The sequence below is a fragment of the Hipposideros armiger genome, unplaced genomic scaffold, assembly GCF_001890085.2.
Source record: "Hipposideros armiger isolate ML-2016 unplaced genomic scaffold, ASM189008v1 scaffold_1214, whole genome shotgun sequence".
In the NCBI taxonomy this organism is placed as follows: Eukaryota; Metazoa; Chordata; class Mammalia; order Chiroptera; family Hipposideridae; genus Hipposideros; species Hipposideros armiger.
In genome coordinates this window covers 275,018-301,936 of record NW_017732564.1, presented here as the reverse complement: position 1 = coordinate 301,936, position 26,919 = coordinate 275,018, and the positions used below count along the sequence as shown (strand labels likewise).

At 39.9% G+C, this 26,919-nt stretch overlaps 1 protein-coding gene across 6 annotated transcripts in view; it reads left to right on the top strand.

The window, feature by feature from the left end:
* The window catches only part of CAPSL (calcyphosine like), a 45,390-nt gene extending 23,642 nt beyond the window's left edge, over positions 1-21,748 (top strand). Inside the window, exons 5-7 of one of the 6 annotated variants that reach the window (XR_002122784.1) lie at positions 2,755-2,858; positions 10,896-11,223; positions 13,727-14,350. Coding sequence is in view for 5 of the 6 variants with exons in the window: in XM_019632966.1 (XP_019488511.1) it covers positions 2,755-2,856 (102 nt within the window). In the remaining variant the exon portion in view is untranslated. Of the gene's footprint in view, positions 1-2,681; positions 3,022-10,895; positions 11,224-13,726; positions 14,351-21,016 lie in introns of those variants that run through there. The other 5 variants (XM_019632970.1, XM_019632966.1, XM_019632968.1 and 2 more) reach the window with 5 other exon arrangements.
* Positions 21,749-26,919: the final 5,171 nt, after the last annotated feature.

Here is a 26,919-nt window from a genome sequence, read left to right as displayed (position 1 = left end):
ACACACTCAACTCTGTGCGTGATCATCGTTTGGAATTTGCATTAATAATGTATATTGCTGTCTGCAGCACAGAACTACAGAATCTGTGTGTGTGTGTGTGTGTGTGTGTGTGTGTGTGTGTGTGTGTGTGTAGCTCAAGGATTTACAATTTTAATAAGTGCCCCAAAAGACATTCGTATTTGAGATCTTTGCCTCTAGAAGATTCAAAAGTGCCTGTTTAAATTAGTAAATGTAATATGCACATTAACCTCATTTAGCATAATTTTTGATCTGGGCAATGTTTACTGAGCACTTATTATCTACTGGGCATCATGCTAAGGGCTTTATAGGGATATCTCATTTAACAGACATAATGAAAATGTTTCTGACAAGTGATGTGTGATTCAGACTTTTGTACATTGAATCATACTTTAAATGCCCAGGAACTTCATAAAGAGAATAATTAGCCCTATTTTATCTTTTTTCAGATTGAGTTGTTTCATGCATTAAGATTTCTTGTGGTGAAATATAGCTACCCTTGAAGCTAGTGCACTCACTGAGTTTAAAACATATAGCTGATATCCAAACAAAAGCCTGAATTTAGAATAAGACAAGAAAATTAGCATACTCCCTAGCCAAGGATAATGATCAAATTGGTGAATTTTTAATAATTTTAGCTAAGCTCTCAGGTAGTCATGAAGGTTCCCGGGGTTCGCAGCAGTCATGGAATTTGATGTCGTAGATCCTGTACTGACATCCCACAGTGCTCTCTGAGCAGCCTGGGCACGCGTCGTTTGGATGGAGGCGTTCTGTCCCTAAACCCCACCCCAATGGGGGAGACTTTCACTTCTTATTTTTTTAATATTTAGGTTTTGAAGCTTTCATGTGTACCCATTATTTTAGAATTACAAATATTTGAAAAATATCTTAGAACTAGATTAGCCTTTGAGGTAATGTGAGTCTTATTGCCTCACCTATCTCATACAGAAATTTTTTAATAATTAAAAATACTTTAAGTATAGTACTGGGTTTATGTAGATAACCCAAACTTATTTTATGACTTTCTCATTAGGCTGAGTTGAGAAAAAGGGATTGTCTTCTGTGTCATGACTCAGATATTTCTCTTGCCCCCATCTGGGACATTCTCCCCTATATAACATATTCTGTCATTTAAGGGTAGCATAGTCAAGAGGCCACCCAAAAGCACAGGTGTATCCATTCTCTCATTTTTCCTAATGTCAAACAAAATAAATAATAATAGCTACTATTACTGAAAAGTTATTTACTATAATGAGGGCAAACTTATGGGGGGAAATCATAGAATTTGTGGTTCAGGCCATTCCCAATATAAGTTGAGTCTCAGGAAACAAGTAAACACTTCTCCCAGAATAACTGACGGCCTTTTCTGAAATGAACAAACATAGTAGCTCTGACTTCCAGTTTTATGTCATCTGATTTCCAGATGAGGTTTAACACTCTATGAGTGGGGCATGCAAAGGAGAGAAATTCAAAAAAAGGAAGGCATTAACAGTATTCTAATTTTAATAAAAGCTATGTACATATATCATTTATTTCTACTTCCAGACCACTGATAAACACAACTCAACTGTTAATTCAGTCTGGTGCTTTTCTTCCTACTGCTTCTTGCTATTTAGTGGTGGTGTTGGGGGCAGGGGTAGATATAACGAGAGAACTCTGGGTTCTGTAACGTTTTTTCTGTTTACTTATAATTTCAGCAAAAAAGGTAAGTGGGTCAGTCAGCTCATATGATTCGTGGAAGAGATAGGTAGGTATGCTCCGTGAGAGAGGAGTTTGCTGATATGGTCTAGAAAGGGGTTTTGAGTTATTGAAGGGTTTCACTTTTTGTGAGCTTTTTAATCCCTCGTGACACTTAAAATTGAGGGCTAACTGGAGAAGAATAAATTTCCCAAACAGCCACCATTATTGCATGTGTGTCCTCCCATATAAGCAGGGCTTATGCAGTGGGCTTACTGACTGGTTAGTGAGTTAGGAGGACAGTTCTCTCTCTGAATCAACTAATCCCACCAGCCAATATGGTTGAACTGGAGTGTACATATCACCTACACCTATTAAAAAATAAGATTGATAACTTTTTTCTTCTTCTTAAAAGTAAAGCAATATAAAATCCTAGCATACATTAAAAACCTTAGTTGATATTCCAAAGAGAGAGTTATAAGCGTAGGATGGAGAGAGAACCCTGAGTGGAGGTGGGAGGCACAAAATGGGGTACATTTCTTTCACAAATTCTGAGCTTTGAATGAATAATTTGCATTGGAAAAAAGCATGAAGTCATGGAGTGCTTAACTAGAAATCTGTTTCTTTACCCACAGGACAGAACTCCATATTTTGAAAGGTAAAACATTACTTGCCCTGAAACAAGGACAGGAGATGTTGTTTTTGATGTGCCACAGACAGTATTAACTATTGTTAAAAAACTCTTGTTTCCTTTTCTCAGTTTCAGACTCACTTATCTGAGTAGATGGGCTTCTGTTCTTACAGAAAGAGAGAACCTGTATCTCATTTTCCATTTAGGTTGGTTTGGAAACTTTCAAGACTTTCTGCCTCTCTTTCCCTATGCCATCTGTCACCGCCATCCTCAACTTCACTTTTTGTTTTAGATCTGTTCCTCTGCTTTGGTCACTAAAAAGCCCCCTTGATTGAAATTTTTGTTCCATTCACAGGTACTGGAGATGAGCCTCCACTGAAATGGTGAGAAACAAAGTTTCGTTTTTGTTTCTAACTTTTCCACTGCAGGTGACCCCCGAGGAGTTTATGAACTACTATGCAGGGGTGAGCGCGTCCATTGACACCGATGTGTATTTCATCGTCATGATGAGAACGGCCTGGAAGCTCTAAATGTATGACTTGGGGACCTGGGCCTTGGGTACAACCACGTGTCTCCAAGTGATTAAACATCAGCTCAAAACCAGGATCATATTTTGAGTTCATGTTCATCCCAGTATTTCTTCCATGTCAACACACACAGCACTTTCTAGGGCAGAAATAAGGACCCTCAGTAGTTAACTGTGACCTAACTCTCTGAGGCTGTTTCCTTAGCTCTAAAATAGAAATTCATTAAAATAAGATCTGTAAGGCTCCTAGAGTCAGGATGATATACACAGGTGTAAAATAAACATTAGGTGTCTTCCTTGGCCATTAATAAAAATTTGAATATTTTTATTGTAATCCCCATCATGTATCCAAAGTCTTTCTCTACCTCCTTTCAGATGGTCTTTTTCTAGGTGGAAGAATTCATCTGTTTTTATGACTGACTGTAAATCTTTAAGGGCTTCAGTCACAATTTGGGGACTAGAAGGAGACCACACATTGGTCTCAATTTCTTTTCTTTTTTTAAAAGATTTTTTATTAAAAATATAGCTAACATACAATATTATATTAGTTTCATGGGCACAGCATAGTTATTCAACATTTATATACTGAAAGAAGTGATCACCATGATAAGACCAGCAACCACCGACACCTTATTATGCTATCACAATAGTATTGATTATATTCCCTATATTATATATTACATTCCCATGATTTATTTGTTTTGTACCTGGAAATCTGAACCTCTTATTCCCCTCTTCCCTTCCCCCCCCTTTTCAATTTCAATTGACATTCAATATTAGTTTATATTAATTTCAGGTGTACAGTGTAGTGGTTAGACATTTATATAATTTAAGAAGTGATCCCCCTGACTAGTCTAGTATCCACCTGGCACTATGCATAGTTATCACCATATCACTGACTATATTCCCTATGCTTTACTTCACTTCTGATGACTACTTTGTAACTACCAATTTGTACTTCTTAATCCTATCACCTTTTTCACCCTGCCCCAAGCCCCTGCCATCTATCACCCCAACAAATCTAGTACCCCTCTGACACCATATGTAGTTATTACAATATTATTTAGTATATTCCTTATGCTCTACCTTACATCCCCATAACTACTTTTTAACAACCAATTTGTACTTCTTAATCCCTTCCCCTTTTTCACCCACAACCCTAACCCCCTTCCCATCTGGTAACCATCAAAATATTTTCTGTATCTATGAGTTTGTTTCTGTTCTTTTTTGCTTGTTTTGTTCTTTAGAATCCATGTACAAGTGAAATCACATTGCACCTGTCTTTCTCTGTCTGACATCCTCCACTCAGCACATAACCCTCCAGGTCCATCCATGCCACCACAGATGGCGAGAACCCTTCCCCTTCCCTGGCTGAGCAATGTTCCAGTGCATATATGTACCACCTACCCTTTATCCAATCTTCTGTCAACAGACACCCAGGCTGCCTCCATATCTTGGCCATTGTAAACAATGCTGCAATGAACATATGGATGCACAGATTCTCTCGAAGTAGCATTTTTGGTTTCCTCAGATAAATACCCAGAAGTGGAATTACTGGATCCTTCTTTGTTTCTTGTTATAGCCTTTGTTTTAAAGTCTATTTTGTCTGGTATAAGTATTACTACTCTAGCTTTTTTTTCTGTGTGTTTTTCGTTTCCATTTTCATGAAATAACTTTTTCCATCTCTCTACTTTCTGTGTGTGTCTTTCAATCTGAAGTGAGGCTCTTTTAAGTAGCATATTTGTGTGTAAGGATTTTGTTTGCTTATCCATTCAGCCTTCCCCTGTCTTTTGATTGGAGCATTTAATCCATTTACATTGAAGGTAATTGTTAATAGATATGTAGCTATTGTCATTTTATTATTCATAATTTTGATCTTTTTTCTTTATTTCCCCATCTTAAAGAAGTCCCTCTAACATTCCTTGTAATATTGATTTGGTGGTAATGAACTTCTTTAGCTTTTTCTTGTCTAGGAAGCTCTTTATCAATCCTTTGATTTTAAATGATAGCCTTGCTGGGCAAAGTAATCTTGATTATAGGTCCTTGCTTTTCATCATGTTGAATATTTTGTGCCAGTCCCTTCTGGCCTACAAAATTTCTGTTGAGAAATCAGCTGACCATCTTGTGGGGGCTCCCTTATAAGTTACTAATTGCTTTTCTCTTGCTGCTTTTAGGATTCTCTTTGTCTTTAACATTTGCCATTTTAATTATAATGTATCTTGGGGTGGACCTGTTTGGGATCATCTTGTTTGGGACTCTCTGCAGTTCCTGGGCTTGTATATGTATTTCCTTCTCCAAGTTAGAAAAGTTTTCAGTAGTTATTTCTTCAAATAGGTTTTCAATTCCTTGCTTTCTTTCTTTTCCGTCTGGTACCCCTATGATGCAAATGTTCTTATGCTTGAATGTTCCAGCAGTCTCTTAAACTCTTTTCATTTTTGTTGATTCTTTTTTCCTTTTGCAGTTCCAATTGGGTATTTTCTGCTACCTTTTCTTCCAAATCACTGATTCAACCCTGTGCTTCAATCACTGCTGTGATTCCTTCTAGTGCATTCTTCATTTCAGTTATTGTAGTCTTCATTTTTGACTGGTACGTTTTTATGGTTTCTATGTCCTTTTTTTGCTTGCTATCTCTCTGTTGAAGTACTTACAAAGTTCCTTGAGCATCCTTATAACCATTATTTTGAACTCTGTCTCTGATAGGTTGCTTGTCTCCATTTTGTTTAGTTCTTTTCCTAGAATTTTCTCCTGTTCTTTCATTTGGGGTGTATTGTTTTGTTTCCTCATTTTTGCTGCCTCTCTGTTTGTTTCTATGTTTTAGGTAGATCTGCTATGTCTCCCAGTCTTGGCCAGGTGGCCTTATATAGTAGGTGTTCTGTGGAGCCCGTTGGCACAGTCTCCCTGGTCACTTGCACTGGGTGCTCCAGAAGTGTCCCTTGTGTGGTTAGTGTGTGCCCTCCTGTCATAGTTGAGCCTTGACTGCTATTGGCATATCACTGGGTGGGATTGGCCCTCACGCTGTTTGGCTGTGGGGTTTGGTCATGTCTAAAGCTTATGGGGGCTGTGTGTGTGTGTGTGTGTGTGTGTGTGTGTGTGTGTGTGTGTGCTTAACCCAGTGAAGGGATTTGCCCCAGAAGGCTCTGATGCCTGTTGAGACTGCCCTTTATGTGTGCCACTTGTGGGGCTAATTGGGTGGTGCACTGCAGTGGTTTGAAGCCAACCTACAAGTATGTTGGTTTTGGGGCCTTTTGGGAGGGGCTCTGGTGCAGATCCAGGTCATTCATTGCCTGTGATCAGCCAGGGACTGTCTAGTAGGACCTATATAGCTATCCATGGTTGTTTGCTGCCTGTGCTAAAGTTGGAGGCATGTAGGAGAGACACACTGCAAACTGAGGACAGCTACCACCAGTACCAGGTGTGGAGTAGTTCTGCAAAAAGCCAAGAGACCCCAGGCCTGCTGCCACCTGCTGGCTCCAGTAAGGTTCAGCCACTGATAAAGCCTCATGCAGTATGTGAGTTGGGTGAGGCAGGGTCTCAAGGAGTCACTAGAGTGGGAAGAGTGTGTTCACCAGGTTAATAATGTAGACTCTGGTTTGGTGCCAGTGCTAAGCCTGGAGTTACTCAGCAGAAGTCTCAGAGCACACCCAGGCCAGTTGCCAGCTGCCTGGGGCCTGGAGCCTATGATAGTTTCCCAAGAAAAAGTATAGTGTTGGTGGGGCTTGCTTCTCTCAAAAAAGTGCCTCCAGCATTGGGGGAATTGGGTAGTTTGGGTTCCCAGTGAGTCAGCAGGGTGGAGAAGAGGAGCTCATCAGACCAATAAGATTCAGATTTGGCCTTGTGGGGGTGGGCTCAACACAAGAAAGATCGCGCCCACCTGCTGGCTGCATGGTGGAGGACTTGCTCGCATGGAAATGGCGACTGTCCTCCAGCTCTCAGCCCAAAGTAACACAACTCAGTCTGTCCCCCATATGTCTATGACACCTCCCAAGTTACTGTCTTTCCACTGGAGCCCAAGGTGAGTACTTGGAAGTGAAAGAGTCTGTGTGTGGGCCCTTTAAAAGGACGCCTGGGTTTCCCGCCACCTTCCGTCCCACCTGGATGGTTGGAATCCCCTGGTTTTCACAGCCAGATGCTGTGGAGGCTCCTCTTCCTGGCACCAGCTCTGGGTTGGGGAGCCTGGAGTGGGGCTGGGGTTCCTTGCTCCTCTCAGGGGAAACTCCACGGCCGAGATATCCCTCCTGGTTCTCAACCACCACACGGAGGTTTGGGGTTAGCCAGTTCCGCATCTCCACTTCTCCTACGAGTCTCCACATGGCTTCTTTATATCCTTAGTTATAAAACTTTTGTTCACCCAGACTTCAGCTTGATTGTTCTATACTTTAGTTGTAATTTTAATGTGCTCCCAGAAGGATGCAGGCACAGTGTTTATCTACTCCACCATGTTGGATCTCTCTCCTCAATTTCTATAACTGAATCTTGAGTTTCTCTGCCCATAGTTTAGGGAAGTCTTGGTTTGGCAAATAGAATTCAAATGACATTTTTGGGTCATTTTAAAGGCTGGTGTGAGGCTGAAGGCCATTTCCTTGAGTAACAGAACCAGTTCAAAGTGTTTCTGTGGTTGAACTTTGAGATTGGGCTGTGTTCTCTGATTTTATGTGGGACATCTTGCCCTATGAGTGGGCAGACCATATAACAAGCCTTTGCCTGATGGAATGTTCATCTCTCCCCTCCCTGCCATTAGCTAACAATGTTGAAGTTCCCACCAGCACAAGGAGGTTGGTGTGACATAGACTAGGCATAGACACAGGCATAATCCGAAGCAGGCTTGACATTTCGTGTCTCAAAGCATTCTCCTCCTAGCTCTAAGCCTTGGTTTCATATTGTTAATGTGTAAGAATCTCCCCAGCAAAGTCTTCTAAGCAATGGCAGCCCCAGCTGTTGGAAAACAGATGTTGAAACAGGTCTTGCTCTGTGTGTTCTGTGTCTGGGCCAGGGATAAACACACGGTGACTTGCAAGTCCTCTGGCTATAGTGCTGGAGGTAATACTACTCTGCCTTGTTCCTCAGGGACAGCCCTCCTTCTTGTCACCTCTATCCCTAGCTGCACTCAACCACTGGTTTGGGGACATGTATTGGGGTAATGGTCTCCTTTAAAATCTCATATGTTTAAGTGACTCTGAACAAACTTGCCGTGTTTTGTATCAGTTCGCTTGTTTACTTTTTATTTTTCAGACTTAGAAGTTGAGACCAGGATATACATTGACTTAAAAATTGTGAAAACAAGTGTTTCCAGATGAGGATTATAGCAGTCATCAAGGAGGACACCTTGCTTTTTTCTTTGTTGAATAGCTAAACTCTCACCCTAGTGACAGGCTGGAAAAGGGACTTTTTTCTTGAAAATAGGGGCCTCCTCAAAGCTAACCTTTTTGGAAATTAATTACACAAGTTTGGTTTTCCATTGGATTTATTACCTAGGCTTCTATAGAGGTTGGGAAGCCAAAAGATTCCACGTATTATGAAGAAATACATAGAAATGATATAGAAAGCCAGAAGAAATTATTAAGAAATGTATAGAAGAAATATCCATATTTTCTGCAGCCTGCACCATGCAGATTGTAGCTAAGGAGATGTCCCCAGTTTCCTGGGCATGGTGGGTTTCAAGCCTACTGCTCTAGATAGATTTGTGTCTTTGATTCTGGGTATGACTCATGCCTCTGCTTAATGGGTGCCATAGAGTTAGCATGTGATTCTGAACAAGGACAAGGTTGCAGCTATCAGCTTCGTCTTCACCAGTTGTTCTTTGCTTCCTGTCTAATTGGGGCATAGGGCACAGCTATCAGATAACCCATGTCTCACAGTGTGTTTGGCCACATTCAGTCACCTCCCTTCTAGCAGGTTTGGTTCTGGGCCCACAAGTGAGGATTCCACCAAGTCCCTTTCGCCCTCCATAAACAGGATCTAACAACCTAGTGGTCAAGGGCTACTACACTCCTATTCTGAGTCCTAGCTATGATTTCTGGCCTTGTCAGGATTCACTCATCATTTAACTCTACTCCTAGAAGCAGTGGGAGGAACAGAGAAGGATCATTAAAAAAAATAATAATTTGCTAATACTTTTCTGAGTGTATTTCCTGCTTAATTAACTTATACAATTTCAACATTAACTCCATGTGCAATTTGAAAAGTAAACACTTGGGTCAGGAGAGAAAACACAATAAAAAGTCTCTAGAACAGCTCTTGGGAATATCTTACCTATTGGGCCTGGACCCCAGACAGGAAGCAAACAAATAAATATAGAAAAGAGGACGAAATTAGCAGCTTTTTATGAAATAGGAACAATGTATGTAAAAATTCTTAGAATCAATCAGGTTTGGTCAGAACAAGCCACCAAAATCGGTACTGAATCTGGGTTCTAATTCCCTCCCAAAGGCCAACTGAGGCAAGAATGGAGAGAACCCTGACTCAGCCTCTGGTTCACATCCTGTCTGAATTCCATTCATAATGCAAATGAGAAATGTAAGCCCTACTGAGTTGAATTGTAAGCTGAAGCACAATTCTTCCAACCAGTCTGCGGGCCTGATTTTCATAGACATTCAAAACTTGATAGGATTTCTTCCCAGACCCAGATGGTACTCTGGAGGACAGTGTATGGATCTTTGTGGTTTGGTGGCAGATATAGTCACATTTCATACCCCAGTAGCAGCTTTAAAGGCAGAGCTGGGCCCCCTCCAAGTAACTGCAGATTCACTTTGCACACATCATGGTTTTCGGTTGAAAATACATCCCATCAATAATTATTGACTGAGCTACGGCGTGTATCAGGTTCTATTCTAGGCTATGGGGGTACAGCAATGAGTTGGAATAAATGTAAACAGAACTGCTAGCTTTCAAACCAAACTACCAGCCCACAGTCGTGAAGTGATCAGCGAGGAAGGAACGTGTGGATACGGAGATTCCTGTCTCTGAGTCTCATCCACCTTCTGGAGTCAGGACAGTTGGGGCCCTTCATAGGACAGTGTGTTGGGGAGCTATGTAGTCACTTTGTTGAATGTAGACAATCTATCAAGACAGCGCAAGGAGGTAGATAATTGACCTTTCCATGCAGATGCTGCACTGAGTCTCGAGAGCACAAGTAGGTAACAATTTAACCCTTATCAGGCTACCTGGGGATGCCGTCTGTTCTGCTGATGTTTAATCAAGTGGAGAGATTAAATTAACCCAAAGGATTCTTGGATGGTGTGTGGGTGCCCTCTGCTCCTCCTTGAAATTCTACTAATACCCTCTGAGTGTTATACCTTTTCGGATTTATGCTTATTTCTTTTGGACATAGAATGAAAAACCTCACAACTTCCAGTTTTTGAGATTAGTCAACAGACTTGCCTTCCTGGAAATTATAGGCTCTTCTTTTAAATTAAAACCTTGTTGAAAGGTGCAGCAGCATTCTACATTTTAGAAATGCTTACAATTCAAGGAAAACCAAAGGTGCCAAAGGTCTGACAGATTGTCGTGTAATGTTATTGATACATAATGGATTCTTTGGAAAGCCAATGTTTCTAAGCACAGTTTTACTTCTCCAAGTTGCTCGTATACGTAATGTTGATGGCGATAGCTAGTTCCTTCATTGTAACAAAAAATACTCTGCTACGTGAATCCCCTAAAATTTTGTGCTGTAAAACAGATGACGGGTGAAATCTGTTGAAAGGAACCTAAACAAATGATTGATGGGGGCTCTGAGAACACTGCTGTGTGAGCAGCATTCTTTCTGCCATCTCAGTTGGTGTGGTGAGAGGTTGTGGTAAAACAGCTCTTCCTCTCTGAGAACAGCGTGGTCTTCTTGTTTCATTCTCACACCTGCTTTGCCAAAGCCAGTATTATCCCTTAGCAAAACAGAGTGGAAGGTGCTTCTTAGGAGTACACCCCCCTGAAAACATAAGCTAGCAACCAGCAGCTGAGGTTTTCATAAGGGACCTTGCAATGACCAGAAAGGTATATTGCGTCACGGAAAGAAAATCTCAAAATGTAATGGCCTGTTTTCTTTTGTTCTAGATTCTCCTCCCTGTGCTGCGTAAATGGAATTTATGTATTTATTCTTTCTTGGGAGTGTTAAACAAACCCTAACAGCCATTGAACACTGTTGATGCAATTTCTGTTTCACCAAAGTTGTCATGAGCACCTGTGGGTTTCTAGCTACCACTTTTGTTCCCAACTCTGGAACTGTGCGAAGCAGCTCGAATGTGCAAAGGGGCACACCCAGCTCTGTATTATGCTGCCCAAATAACTGTCATTCATCTCCAGTTTCCTTCTGCTCTAGAACCAGTAGTAAATTTATGAGGGGCTCAGAGCTTGAGCACCAGGAATTTGAAGCAAGATCTGAGTACGTAGTTTGTAATCCTGTCATCAAAGACTTGAGTAACTTTTTCTTCACTCACCTTAATGCTTGGCACTCAGGAGACTGGTATTGATTCTGGGAACATTTTGATCTGTAACTTGAAAGGCTTGAGTTGCTGGCCGCTCAGGCCACCTGCGGAATTGATGATAATCAGTGCTCCCAGAGAGAGCCTTAGAACAGAATGGGGGCCTGCAATCGAGAGAAAATGACAGATGGCAGAGTGGCTTGCTTCTTCTAGGGTTATAGTGAGCCTCAGAATGCGTCCACCTTGATGGGATAAAGTGCAATGCCAATGCTGGCCATTATCAAATGTCAGGCATTACCTTAGGAAGCCTAGACCTTTCCTCTAGTTACCAAAGAAACTAGGAAACAAAACACCATTCCATAAGTTTTATGTTTAGTCGTTCCTTAAATCTCATTTAGCATTATCATTCAACATCCATTTCCTATCTTTGAAGCTGAAAATTGAATATAGTAAATTACCAATAATTCAGGCTCCACTAAGTGAGCTCATTTAGATAGAATTTGAGTGAAAATTTACTTTTGTTTCATCTATACTGAAAAAAGGTGGATTGTTAAGCAAGTCAGTAATTTAAGGAGGATTATAAGGGCTGTGCCTAACTATAGTCATGTGTTTTACAGATACACGGAGATACCTATTTGCATATAAACGTAATTAGTATGATAGTCATAAAATGCTCCCACATACCTTTTAAAACAGCCCCAGGCCAAGTTCCATTTGACAATGCTTTATTTGCATAAGTGTAACCCAAACTATTTTCTAGATAGTGAGGCATTCCTATATGTAAATATTATCTTGATAGTATTTTAAAATACAAATGGAATACAAATTATACTCAAAACAATGTTAAAGCAGAGTTTCCAAGACTATCGTACAAATTTAAAAATATTTTGTTTAAAAAGCTATACATGCTTCTAGTGGTAAATGATGAATGCATTAAAAGCAAGAACTTGTCTCTAGTGGCAGTATTTAGGGTATCATTTCTAAGAACCAGAGATTGAGACGTTTTTAAGCTACAAAGTTAGATAATGATTTAATTTATAATAGCAACCTTGTCATTTTGTCACATTATCAAACTGTTCCTTGCCATTAACTTGGTTCTGATTTAATAGAATTTCCTCAATTTAAGGCTTAAAACATTAGCTACTCTTGTAATAAAAAGGCTCATCTAGGTTTATATTTCCATTAAAGTGTTTCCAAAATATATTTTTTTCTTAATAGCTAACATGTCACATATCATGCTTCTTTAAAAGTTCATTTCCTTGATGGTGCTTTTGGATCATTTAAAAATGTTACTTGTGTGGTGTTTCAGTTACAGGTAATGAAAATTCTTTGAAAATGATAAGGTCTTGTTCAAATTATATTCTCTTGTTGCTCTTAAAAGAACAAAAGGCAATTACCCATAAAACCATTATTTTAGCAGCCAAGAATGGGGGTTTGAAAATACAACATTAATATTCTTTTTCCTGCAGGGTTGGACTTCTCCCAGCTAGCTGGCCAAGCCTGTTCCCAGAATTCCCAGCCTCTGAGCGGTGCTTCTAGGACTGTGGGGAGTAGTGTTACTCTAGGGGCTGGTGTTATGGAATAGGGGAAGGAGGTTAGAGGGAGGAGAGATGGAAACTAGCGGTTGAATCCTGCTTTTTGTATCTTTGCTCTGAACTTTATTGCCCATTATAGGAAGCACAGGGCCAACCAGGAAACACTAACACATATCCTGGTCAAACTGAGAAGTGGGGAGTGTGCCCTCTGACACGTCCCCTGTGGCTGGTCCCCCCCTGCTACTGAATGCCAGGCATCGCGTACTCCTGGGTGGCCAAGGGTCCTGGGAAGTGCCCCATTCTCTAGTTCTGTCTCTACCTATGTGTTTGGTCTCAACTCCCTTTCCCTAAAGAATTTTTATCTGTTCTTTAGCTATTAATTTCTCTACCCTACAATATTAATAACATAATAATAAGTATGATCATACAAAGGGTACTCCAGAGCAATGCCGCCCCATAGAACTTTTTGTGATGATGGAAATGCTGTCTACCTGTGCTCTCCAAGGTGTCAGCCGCCGGCTACACATGGCTACTGGGTAGCTGCAAGTGTGACTGAGGAACTCAATTTTTCATTATACTTCATTTTAATTAAATTTAAAAAGCCACATGTGACCAATGGTTATTATATTGGATAGCACAGCTCTAGGGATTTTTATCTTAATGTAAAAAGTGATGGCTTTTATGGGGGAACTGTTTCTGGCCAGGGGACAGGTGGGTCTTTGGTGTCACTTGCAAATGCCCCACCTCAGAGGGCCACCTCAGACGGCAAAGGCAAGCCAGGTTCCCAGACTCACCTGATCCAGCTTGACTGCCAGTGGCAAGTTAAATTCAATAGAAAATGTACCAGGGAGAATGTAAAACGCTCCACTATGAATCACGTATTTTGACACCATTTCCTTCTCTTTCTCTTGCCTTTTATCCCCCTCAGGTTTCAAAAGAAGACTTTTTGAACTATTATGCTGGTGTTAGTGCTTCTATTGACACTGATGCCTATTTTGTTTTGATGATGATGAAATCCTGGAGATTATGACTTTTATCTGCTAATTCCTTTGGAAATCAGGGACTCTCAAAGAATGGGATGAGTTTGAAAGAAGTTCAATGCTATAGATTTTGATAAGGTGTGAACTAAAGTTTCTGAAAGATCTGGAATTGTAAAATCAATAGATCTTCAGTCATTTTACTTAATTACCTGGAACATGTTCATTTCCTTAAATGTCTGAGGATACATTTTAAAATCATAAATAAAGGAAGAAAAGGGAGGAAAGAAGGAAGAAATGAAGAAAGAAAACCATGACATGAGACTGGGAAGTAGCTCTTCCTTGAAATAATATACTTCTTAATATAATTGTTCTTATAGGTGTAAATGTAGATGTTTCTCCACATCTTTATTTACTGTCTTGGCACCTATAGTAGGAGGTGATAATAAAGGGACTGGAGGAACATCTGTGTAAATTTTCCTGTGCTTACTTAGTTTCATGTTTCTCATGGTGAAACATTTCCAAATGAAATTTATTTTATTCTGAAATTTCGTGACTTTTGGGGGCTATTTGAATATTTTAATTCAGGGATTTAAACTCTGTAAATTTTCATACTTGCATGAATAGGGAACACAGTGCCTCTGGTGAGAAAAGCAAGGTGAGTCCAGCTGGCCCGCCAGGTTGAAAGACGGGCTTTCATGGAGTGGGCTCTCTTCCTGAATCAGCCTATGAGGATGACAGAGAATGCACCAGGTAAAGGAAGTGCCTGTGTGAACCCTTGGAGGCTTTCTGGAGCTTTAGGGTAAACCAGGGATGAGGATTTTGAAACTGCTTCTAGGAATTCATCATTTTTTTTTTTTAAGATTTTTTATTGGGGAATTGGGGGGATGGGAACAGTGCTGGGGAATTGGGGGAAAGGGAACAGACAAGTTGCTGTTGTTTTTGTTCTTCAGTCTAGTTGTGGAGGACGTTGCTTCACTGGCCCAAGTTGGCACCATCACTGCGCTCTTCCCGGTTGAGGCAGATCAGTCGACGGCTTCTGGACGGCCGCTCACTGCGGCTGCTGGCCGCTCACGCTGGCTGCTGGCTACACACGGTAACCCATGGCAACCCACTGCCACAGGGGCTGCAGCCTACGCCGTCACCGGCGACTCATGGCAGCCCAGCTCCAGGTTGAGCTGTTGTTCAGCATCTTAGCTGTGGAGGGCAGTGTCACTGGCCCTCATATGTGGGATCCGAACCGGGGCCCTCTGGCGTACCAAGCCAGTTCTTAACCATCACGCCACTCGGCCGGCCCTAGGAATTCATCTTTTGAACCCACTTCTAGGTCCCTCCACAAGGCAGGTGATAGCAGGTTTCCTGACCCATTTCTCTTCCTCTAGTTAACTACTTTCGGGTAACAAAAATGGCTGTCAGGTGATTAGCACATGCCCACAGGCCTTTCATCTTGGAAAAGGGGTAGAAGTGAGGGTGGGATAAGAGTTGGAAGGCGAAAGCTGTGCTTCTCATACTTTGATGAACATACAAGTCACGTGGGGATCTTGTGAAAATGCTAATTCTGAGTCAGAAGTCTGGGGTGGGGACAGAACTTGGGCCTTCCTAACAAGTTGTCCTATGATGTTGATGGCTCTGGTCTGCAAATAACACTTTGAGTAGTGAGAGGTAGAGAGATACCAGCTTGTACATTTCTAATGCATTTGGCTCATTATCTGCCTACCTTTGGTTGGCATCATAATTTATGATTTTTGACTGCTGGGTCATCCTCTCCTTGTTGTCTCCTTGTTGAATTCATGAAAGTATAAGGGAAATATCCAAGAAAACGTGTCTCCCAGGCACATTTAGGAGAGCAATAGCAATTTTAAGAGGCCTTGGGTCGTGGCATTTCAATTGGAGAATTTTTCATAATCTGGGACTGAATCTTACAGCCTTCAGGACTTGAAGATCTAAATTTGTCAGCCCACTGAAAGTAGGTCCATATCTTAAGAGAGACCTACATTGAGAAAGCTCACAGCAACTGATGCTAAAACTGAAATGCCAAGCCGTTAATTTATCCTGGAAATACAATTCTCATGTTTGCTGAGACCAGATTAGAGAATCTCACCTGGGTTTGAGGATGTGAAACAATCACAGCGTAGCTCTCAGTACGAGGTGGCTTTAAGCCATTTATCCCCAGATGCTGCCAAGTAGGGCAAGAGGATATACATGTGGTATGTTAGAGTAATGCTCACTGCTATAATAAATAAACCGTCACACTTACAAAAACTCAAACACAATACAGTAACTCCTCCTTTAATGTCATCAATAGATTCTGTGACTTTAAGTAATATGATGTATAATGAAACCAATTTACCATAGACTGATTGATATAAGCAATGCTTAAGTTCCTACAGCATCTCATCACTGTTGTAGCGAAATTATGTTTAACCAAATGACATTATTCGAGGACCTGCTATATGCATTACTTTTCACTAATGAAACAATATTATGCATCTGCTGTTTGTGGTCAGTGAACAGCTTTCCTCCATGTAGTGATTCCTTTTTGCAGGATTCCTGTTGTTCTCTAGGGTTTTGTAATCAATGATATTCATGTGGCTGAAGGGGATGAGTGTGGAGAATACTGAAGAGCTTTCTGAAAAGCTTTGGTCTGGAGGTGACACATGTCAATTCTGCTTGCATTCCATTTTACAACAACTAGTCATATAATTATATCTAAGTTCAAAGGAGGCCAGAAGTGTAATCCCGGGCAGGAAATCTTACTGCCAGTGAAAATCTAGTTAATGGCAGGAGAATACAAATTTTGGTTGACAACTAACTATGTACAACTTGAAATAGCAGTTGTCTTCCAATTTTTTGACAGGCATGCTTGGTGGTCTTGGTAGCCAACATGGAGTGAGATATTTGCCAAGTTGGAGGAGTGTATAACTGAGGTGTCTCTGGCCTTAGCCATGTAAACAATTGAGCAAATGACTTCTACAGCTATGTAAGGTAATAATTCTCTAATCAGCAAGTCCTGCCACTTGGGCCTCATGGCCCTATTCCAGGCCTTGAAATTTGGGCTGCCACAACACTAAGGCAATTCATCTTTTATCTGCCTCTGTGGTACGGGGTCTAGTAATTTTCCATGTATGTCTACATAGGACAGTGGTTCTCAACCTTTCACAGGGGTCACCTAAGACCATCGGAAAACATATTTTCAATGGTCTTAGGAACCGAGACACTGCTCCTCTATCCGTGTCCAGGCCCACATACAGATACGCCCACATATGAGTACCCGGCGACCCCTGTGAAAGGGTTGTTCGACCCCCAAAGGGGTCACGACCCACAGGTTGAGAACCGCTGACATAGGGGCTTTCTGTGGGGAGTTATAGCTATATCCTATCACACATGCTGAAACAAGTTATTCATGTTGGTAAATGAGAAAATTTTTTGCCCTAGAGTCAGATCTCTTCTTGGAAATCTAATTATAATTATGATGTTATTTGGTCATTGGAATCAGAACAAAGGACATGAAGATTAGAATATTTAATGAAATTAGGCTGACACTTGATTGCATTCATCTTGCCAGTGAGACCATAATAATCCTTTCCCAACAGTCCTTGGAGGGGACTAACAAAGATGCCCTCACTGACCTCTCCCTTTTTCAATGCTTCATAGCTGGCTAATAGCCCATAGGAGGGACTGTTAATTAACAGGATCTAGACATGTCAATTAACGGGATCAGGCCTGTCTCTCCTGCCTGTGGGTGATATTTGTCTTTTTAGGGTACTTTCACAGATCTTTGTTTTAATTAATTGTGTATAAAATATCACAGTAATTTTAATGTTGCTCTGAGGGTTCTCTTATATCCCTGCTATTTGGAGTGTACCTTACTATAGCTCCAGTGAACTGACCACAGAAACCAGGTGCTTTCTCGTTTCCTATTAGAAGGGAAAATTAAATCAGAAGAGAATATAACTAATTAACATGGTTTAATGGAAGCAGGTGACTCAGGATAAGCACCTAGATAGTTTCAAGATGGGGGCTGGTCACCAGCAAGATTAACCACACAATTAGAGAGTTGGAACTTTGGGCCAGCCCAACCTCTGAAGAGGGGAGGGGTGCTGGAGATTGAGTTCAGTCGCATGGACAATGGTTTCATCAAGCATGCCTACAAAATGAACCTCAATCAAAACTCTAAACACTGAGACTCAAGTGACGCTTCTTGGTTGGTGAACACATTGATGTGCTGGGAGGGTGACACACCTTGATTCCAGGATAAGAGAAGAGAGCACTTTGCATTTCCTTTCTGTCTTGTCCTATATGTGTCTTCATCTGGCTGGTCCTTGTGATTTGTATCCTTTACAATAAAACTGTAATTTGTAAGTATAGAGCTTTCCTGAGTTTTATGAGTCATTCTAATAAGTTACTGAAACAGAGAGTATTGAAAAGACCTGCATTTTTAACCAACTGGCTATAAATTCAAGATTTCAATACAGAAATCCTACCCAAATTTCCAGCCTGCCTGTCCTGTCCTGTAGAATTCAGACCCAAGACCACAACATCAATTCTTACCTGATGCTAGTACTGCCAGACTGCCCTAGAAATTCCACATTTGTCAGCTCTCATAATCTTATGAACCAATTTCTTAATATATAAAGGTCTGAAAATTAAATTTGCAAACTCATCCTAGAAAAAATGCTACATACCTCATTGGTGAATATCATTACAGTCACCTTTGAAGTATGCCCCTTGGGAAGCTATGCACCAATGCCAGCACCTAGTCCAAACTTCAAAGCAATTTTGGAACTTTTTCTGGAATGGCCATCAGAGCTGTGGCCATATTACTCTTGTCCTGATATCCTGAATGTCCTGAATGTCATCAAAATGTCTTCCTTTCAATATGTCCTTTATCTTTGGGTAAAGAAAGAAGTCATTGGGGGCCAGATCAGGTGAGTAGGGAGGGTGTTCCGATACAGTTATTTATTTCCTGGTTAAAAACTCTCTCACGGACAGTGTCATGTGAGCTGGTGCATTGTCATGATGCAAGAGCCATGAATTGTTGGCAAAAAGTTCAGGTCTTTTTCACGCAGCCTTTTCAGTGCTTCCAAATAGTAAACTTGGCTAACTATTTGTCCAGTTAGTACAAATTCATAATGAATAATCTCTTTGATATTAAAAAAAGTTAGCAACATTGTTGCAACAAGTTTGCAAACTTAATTGGCAGACCTTTGTATATTCCTTATGCTATAGTTTACATATCCATGACTACTTTCTAACAACTAATTTGTACTTATTAATTTCATCCACCTCTCAACCCACTTCCCAAATGGTAACCATCAAAATGTTCTCTGTATCTGTGAGTCTGTTTCTGTTTTCTTTGTTAATTTTTTTCTTTAGATTCTTTACATATAAACGAAATCACACTGCACCTGTCTTTCCCTATCTGACATACTCCACACAGCACAATACCCTCTGGGTCCATTCATGCTGTCACAGATGGCAAGAACCCATTCCCTTCCATGGCCAAACAATATTCCTTTATATATATATATATATATATATATATATATATATATATATATATATATATATATATATATATATATATATATATATATATATATATATNTATATATATATATATATATATATATATATATATATATATATATATATATATATATATATATATATACCACCTCCTCTTTATCCATTCTTCCATTGATGAACACCCAGGCTGCTTCCACATCTCGGCTATTGTAAACAATGCTTTAATGAACATATAGATGCACACATCTCTTTGAAATATTGGGTTGTCAGAAAACTCATGACATATTTTTTCTGTTTCTCATTGCAAAAATGCATCATGACTTTCCCGACAACCCAATAGTATTTTGGGTTTCTTCAGATAAATATGCAGAAGTGCGATTACTGGGTCCTTCTTTGTCTCTTGTTATAGTCTTTGTTTTAAAGTAATTTTGTCTGGTATAAATTTTGTTATTCCAGCTTTTTTTTGTTTCCATTTTCATGAAAGAACTTTATATATCCCTTTACTTTCCATCTTTCTGTGTCTTTCCATCTAAAGTGAGTCTCTTGTAGGCAGCATATGTTAAGGTCTTGTTTTCTTATTCATTCAGCCCTCCTATCTCTTTTTTTGATTTTTTTTTAAGCTGAGCCATCCTGCCACCTGTTGGCATCTCAGCAGCTGCTCAGCTCGGGCCGGGAATCGAACCGCTGTTGCTCAGAGCTCACACTCTTGAGCGAGCTCTTAATCAACTGAGCCACTCGGCTGGCCCCCTCCTATATCTTTTGATTGGAGCAATTTAATCTACTTACATCAAAAGTAATTGTTGATAGATATATAGTTATTGACATTTTATTATTCATATTTTTTATTTTTTATTATTATTATTTTTTTGTCTTGAAGAAGTCCCTCTAAGATTCCTTGTAATACTGGTTTGTTGGCATGTGTTTCTTTAGTTTTTTCTTGTCTGGGAAACTCTTGATCTGTCTTTCAATTCTAAATGATAATTTTGCTGGGTAGAGTAATCTTGGTTGTATGTCCTTGCTTTTCATCATTCTGAATATTTCATGCCAATCCCTTCTGGCCTGCAAAGTTTCTGTTGAGAAATCAGCTGACATTTTTATGGGAGCTCCCTTGTAGGTAACTAACTGCTTTTCTCTTGCTGCTTTTAAGATTTTTTTCTTTGTCTTTAACCTTTGGCATTTTAATTATGATGTATTAATTTTATTTATGAATTATATTTTTATTTTATATCTTATTTAGGAATAATTTCTATACCAAAAAAATATAAAATGATTCACCAATGTCTTCTAGTATATTTATTTTCATTTAAAAAATTATTCATATTTTTTACCTATGTGAAATTTATTTTGGAATAAGAAGTCAGTACTTTACTCTTTATCTACAAATGGCTAGTGTATTGTTCCAATGTCATTTATTAAATAAGCTACCTTTTCTCCACTAATTAGAAATGAATGAACTTTTTGTAATTACATGGATCTAGACACATACAGGTTCTCTATTCTAGTCCATTGATTGCTTTGTGAAAAAGAAAAAGAAAGAAAGAAAATATAACCAGTGATATCTATAATTTCTTTACAAATAATTTTGCATTTTTGACTGATAATTATTGTTTTATCTAAACATATAATGAAATTAATTTATATTGCCTTTGCAATGAGTAAACTATTAAAATCGCTCATGTAGTTAGTCTCTTCTCTGCTCTTTTCTTCTCCAGAATTGTGAAGATTTTTCTTGAGCATATGTTTTTCTACATGGTATTTAAAGAAAAGCGCAGATGTGGATATGTATATGATGTGGAAGGCTACACATCAATGATTAAATATGATTATTTCTGAGGAGTGGGCATAGGGAGTGAGGTCTTTCCTTGTTATATTCTATTTGTCTGTGTTTCTTGAATTTTGGGGAATGAGCAAGTATTAGTTTCTTAATAAAGATTCCATGAAGATTTAAAGAAGTAACTCAACATATGAAAATATAATGGAAGACCTTATGAAGTCTGTGTCATTTAGTATACTTTATTTTATTTAATCCCCTGTGTTTTCCAGATATGCAATCATTTCATTTGCCAATAATGATCATTTGTTCCCTCCTGTTTAATATTTATGCTTCTTACTTTGTTTTCTTGTCTAATTGTGTTTCCTAACATTTCTAGAACAATGTTAAATGTGGTGACAGTGACAGTGAAATTTCTTTTATATCTAAATTGAATGGAGTACTTTTACTATTTTACCACTAAGAAGGACCCTAGCTTATGTTCTGTACTTATTATACTAAAGTTTTACGTTAAATAAAAGAAACTCTAAGCATCACTCAAATCTACATTGGCAACCTGACAATTAAATTCATGAAAGTTTATTAATATGTAGAAAGAATTTTATAACATATTCATCAGTCTCAGTCTATAGCATTAATTGGACTTCTATCTAATGAAACTAATTATTCCTTTGGCTATAAAAGTAACATTTCACTGTTATCAGTGGATAACATCTTTAGCTTAATATTAAAATGTTTTCTGATTATTTTGCAGTTGTTTTTCTAAAGACTAGTACAGTTTATACTTTGCAGCAACTAATTTGTCATTAAAAAAAGTCCTTCTCAGCCTTTGCAAGTTCTCTTCTTCTTAATGAGAAATCTTTACCCAGAGCAGAAAAGACTTGGCTCTCATAATTTACAGTTAAGGGGCCCACCAAGTTAACTCAAGTGGTTTTGCAAAATTCAGCACTGAAACGTTATTTTTCAAACCTCAGGGGCTTTGCGTGTTGCTTGCATTTAGTTTTTACCACTGTCTCAAGGAGTGTTAACGTATTCCTTGGACCCACCAGGTTTTCACATTTTTCTTTGAACAGCTGCCTCATTGCAAGCTATACACAAATCCCACATAAGTGCCACAAACCATTAAAATTCAGAAGTTAGATTAGACTTAAAAGTTGACCTAAAGTAAACTAAATAAGTGAACAAACAAACTTAAATGCAGATATTCATCAGAGAAATGAAACTTGGGAAAGTTCTCTCCCCACCCCACTCCACCCTATTGTTTCCCCACTTCTGTGGTTACAGTGGTTAAGAGTACAGCTGGGGAGGTAACTGTGGATGGGGAAGACAACTGACTTCTTACATGTGGCCACCCAGGTGCCCTAGTCTCTCAGGGATGCAGTGCCTACCTCTGTCTAAGCATCCTAGCCTGGCATTCTTCCATCCTGAATGGCAACGAGGAAGCACATCGATGAACATCATTCACTAACAAGTTGATTCATTTCATGTTTATGATTGAGTGCCTTCTAGACTTTAGGTACTGTGTTTAGCAACAGGCATAAACTTCAATAAGTCATAGTCCTCTCTGCCAGAGTGTTTAGAAGCCCATAGAAGAGTCAGAAAAATTAGGTAATCACAAATCAGGATGGAGACAATAGGAGGAAGTAGAAGGTGCTATTGGATTCCTCCTTAAATTATGATACATGCATGAAATTTATTATGCTACACCCTTGATTAACATTCTCTTAAGTACCCCTTTCCTTGCAGACTAAATAAAAACTTCTTAGGTTGGCATGTCAAGCGCTTAACCATTGACCCCACCAATTCTGCCAAGTGCCTTCTCCCTCAGCCACTGCTCAGCAGACTGTCTGGACTAGGAATCCTAAGCTAAGTAGATGCCTGCAGATGGCTTCCACTGAACCACCTGCTGAATAGACAGCACTGTCCATTCTCTCTGTGAGATGCTCTGACATACATTAAGACTTGGCTGCTAGCAGGCTGACCTCTAGTGCACCCTGCACCCAACAAGTGAAACATAAATGCATCCAAGTCAGCTGTGTGTGTTCCCAAACTTGTTTAGACCAGTTGTATTTGCTATTGTAATTATATTATGCAAGCTGAGGAAATATGACTAGTCAAGGAAAGACTTATGTTGATCTATGAAAACTACCTTGAATGGCTTGAAAAGACCTGATAAAGGCACTTTGAAAGAATATTGCTAGCATAGGGTTGGAAAAGTGATGGTAAAAGTTTGGCGTGGGGGATATCTTTAAAAAGGTAAACATCTATACTTAGATTTTTTGGAAAGTGTTTGAAAGCCCTATTCCTTTAAAGAAAAAAATTAGAAAGAGTAGATGATGTGTTATGGTGTGCGTTACCTAAAAAAGACAACATGGAACTATAATCAATGACCCCTCGCCCAAAAGAACAGTTTTGGCCTTGTAACAAGAGTGGTGAATGGACATACAGACATATGTTTGTAATTAAAATAAAATGTTACAAGCAGATACATATTATTTTTTATGAAAGTACCCTGTGTCTTACTTTTGGGAGTAACAACTAGCACCCTACTGTTTCCATTTGAGACAGATAAGGAGACATCATCCGGTGTATTTGTGACCCCCTAAATTGTCCCTACCTGTCACAGCTCCATGACTCTGAACATGCTGTTTCCTCTGCTAGAAAATGTCCTTTTGGTACTTTAGGCCTAGCTGGAACACACCTACTTGTTCCATGCTACCACATTAAGTGTGACTTCCTTCACCTTACCCTGCTTGGCGCTTCTTCCATAAGGCATCGTGTGTGTGTGTGTGTGTGTGTGTGTGTGTGTGTGTGTGTGTGTGTTCTCACCCAGCTGCAGAACCATCTGCTGTTATTTATTTGGGGAACATCCCATGCTATGAGGCTTATTCTAGAAGATAAAAATGGCAGCTCTTCTCTTCTCTGCCCCACATTGCTAGGGCTCAGGAACAAGGCTAGGCATAGCTGCAATCAATCACAAGCTTCAGACCTGCCCTTAAACTGGCAACCAGAGATGCGATGTCACAGATGCTGCTGTGAGTCTGCTCTGGAGATGGTGGTGGCAGTGTGGAGGTGGCTGTTCTCAGTTTCTGGAGGTGCCAGTGGTAGAAATAAGGAGTGACTCTGTGGCCTTCATGTTTGGTTCTTTGACCCTCCCAGATAGTCTGTGAACCCTCTCGTAACCTTTAATCAATTCCTTTCCTGCTCAAATTAGCCAAAATTGATTTTTATTGCTTAAAGCTAAGGTTCCTGGTGATACTTTGCCTAAAGTAATGACATAACCTTGTAACTGTTTCTATGTGTCTTTGTCCCCATGTGATTGCGAGCCGGGAACATCCCATCTCATCTGTGCAAGCCCAGTGCCCAGAACAGTGAAAGGTGAAGCAAAGCAGATGCTCAACAAACCTGCTAATTTATTAATTTGTGAATCAATCACTTAATTGATGAAAAAGTTTCCTCTGAAAATCCAAATCCATATAATGAGGGCAAATGACACCAGAATGTTCCCATTGGCTGAGGAGAACTATGGCCCATTGTGCGTATCCCTCTATCTATATTTCTCACAGAAGACAAGTACAGTCATGGAGGGTTTCGTAGCATTTAATTAAATATGAAATGGTAACATATATCGGATACTTATATACTTAGCAGCTCTGCAAATTGTTCGTAATGCACGTGGAAAATATACCGTCAAATCAGAGACCTTCACTGTAGTGAACAATGGATATTTGTTAAGAATAACGCCAAGGGAAAACCACTAAGCTGGCAGAAATGCCATCTGATCTGCATCATTCCAATTGTCCATCCATGTATTGTCACCACCTCCCTGGCCAGTTTCATCTTGCAGCCCCTCTAGAAATGCAATAAAAACACAAGTATGCACATCGGAAACAACCCGTACTTGCCTTTCTAAATCAAATTCTCATGGAAACCAGAATGATAGGAGATGCAAGTCTCGTAGAAAATCAGTCAAATAAGCCAGGGCTCCCTAGATCCAGATGTGGTTGTTTAATTAAGCAAATTAGCTGCCTATTTACCAGTTTTCTTTTTCATTTCATGCTATACAGAACTAGTAGTTTTCATCTCTGATTTATACCTTGTCTCTGAACAGTTTTTCTTGCTTGATAAAATCCAAAAGGGCATTGATCAGGGAAAATTTGAAACCTGACATTATACATGGTCTCTGAGTATATAATCAAGCATTAGCAGCAGTTATAAGAGTATCATATTATAGGGCCGGCCAAGTGGCGCGTTGGTTAAGAGCTGGCTTGGGACGCCAGAGGGCCCCGGTTTGGATCCCACATATGAGGGCCAGTGACACTGCCCTCAACAGTTAAGATGCTGAACAACAGCTCAACCTGGAGCTGGGCTGCTGTGAGTCGCTGGCGACGGTAGGTGGGTTGCCATGGGCTACTGTGTGTAGCCAACAGCCAGCGTGAGCGGCCAGCAGCTGCCATGAGCGGCCGTCCAGAAGCCGGCGACTGATCTGCCTTGCCCGGGAAGAGCGCAATGATGGTGCCAACTTGGGCCAGTGAAGCAACGTCCTCCACAACTAGACTGAAGAACAATAGGATAGCAACTTGTCTGTTCCCCTTTCCCAATTCCCCAATTAAAAAAAAAGTATCATATTATACATGGATATTAAATGCCCCCAGTAACAGAAAGACATTTACACACTACATGAATTCAAATTATAGCCTATGCCTCAGAGCACTAAAATGGAGGGGCCTTGACTTTTCTCCTCATTTCTTCAAGAGATTGTTCATTTTTTTCAGGGATATACATTTATGGCTTCCAGTCCTTACTTAACATGTAAGCTTGAGTGATTTACCTGTCTTCTCCCTGTACCAGTTTTCCAATAAGTCAGAAATAATAACAACAAATACATCATAGGGCCTCTCTGAATAAGGCACAAGGGAGCTAGGCTGGGCATGAAGTTTCACGGGATGACCCCCTCCTGGAGGTCACCTTGGTTCCCATTTCTACAAAGGTAAAGAACACATGCCTGCCTGGTAAAAGATGTCTTCTGCTACTTCCACACCAGGCAGAGGCTGGTTTTTTTCCAAGCAGATGTGTCACTTTTATGGCATTTTTCCCTGCTCTCCAACAGAATGCTTGGAACATGCCTCCATTGTAGCATTTCATATTTTTATAATCATTTGTTTACAAAGCTATCACTTTCATTAAAATTTTCACTTAATGAAGGCAGGGTCCCAACCTTATTTGTCTTTGAGTCCCTGTGCCCAACACAAGATGGTTGGCACACAGCAGGCTTTCCATAAATCCTTGTCAAGGAAATGAAAGAGATAATGCTTATGGGAGTGCTCTGAAAATCGCAAAGCACAGAGCAACTCTATGGGATTATGGGATTACATTCATTACTAGTGATTCAGGCAAAGGGACTTGGAAAGTACAACACCCAACTGAAGAATAAGGTTATATGATTACCCTTCAGTTTCCAAACCAACAGATGACTTCTATTGGTCCACTAATTAAACTCCCTTCACAGGTGTCACAAAACAAACAAACAGAATATTAAAACATGTAAAAAACAGTCTCTTTCCCAAACTAAAAACAGAACAAAGGAAAAAAATGCAAAACATAAACAACAACGACAACAAACCCCAAATAAAATCCAGGCCCTATGTGCTTCTTTACTTCCCTGGGCTGCCTCTGCCCTGCCTGGTTCTGCATACACCTGGGGTCTGGGCACCTGTGGGAGAGGGGCCAGCTGTACTCCCCCAAGCTGAGACTGCTCAACTGCCTTGACTTGCTCTCATCTAGACTAAGAAAGGCAAGAAAACATGTTACATGTTGACATTATGTCTCTTCTGTATATCTTCA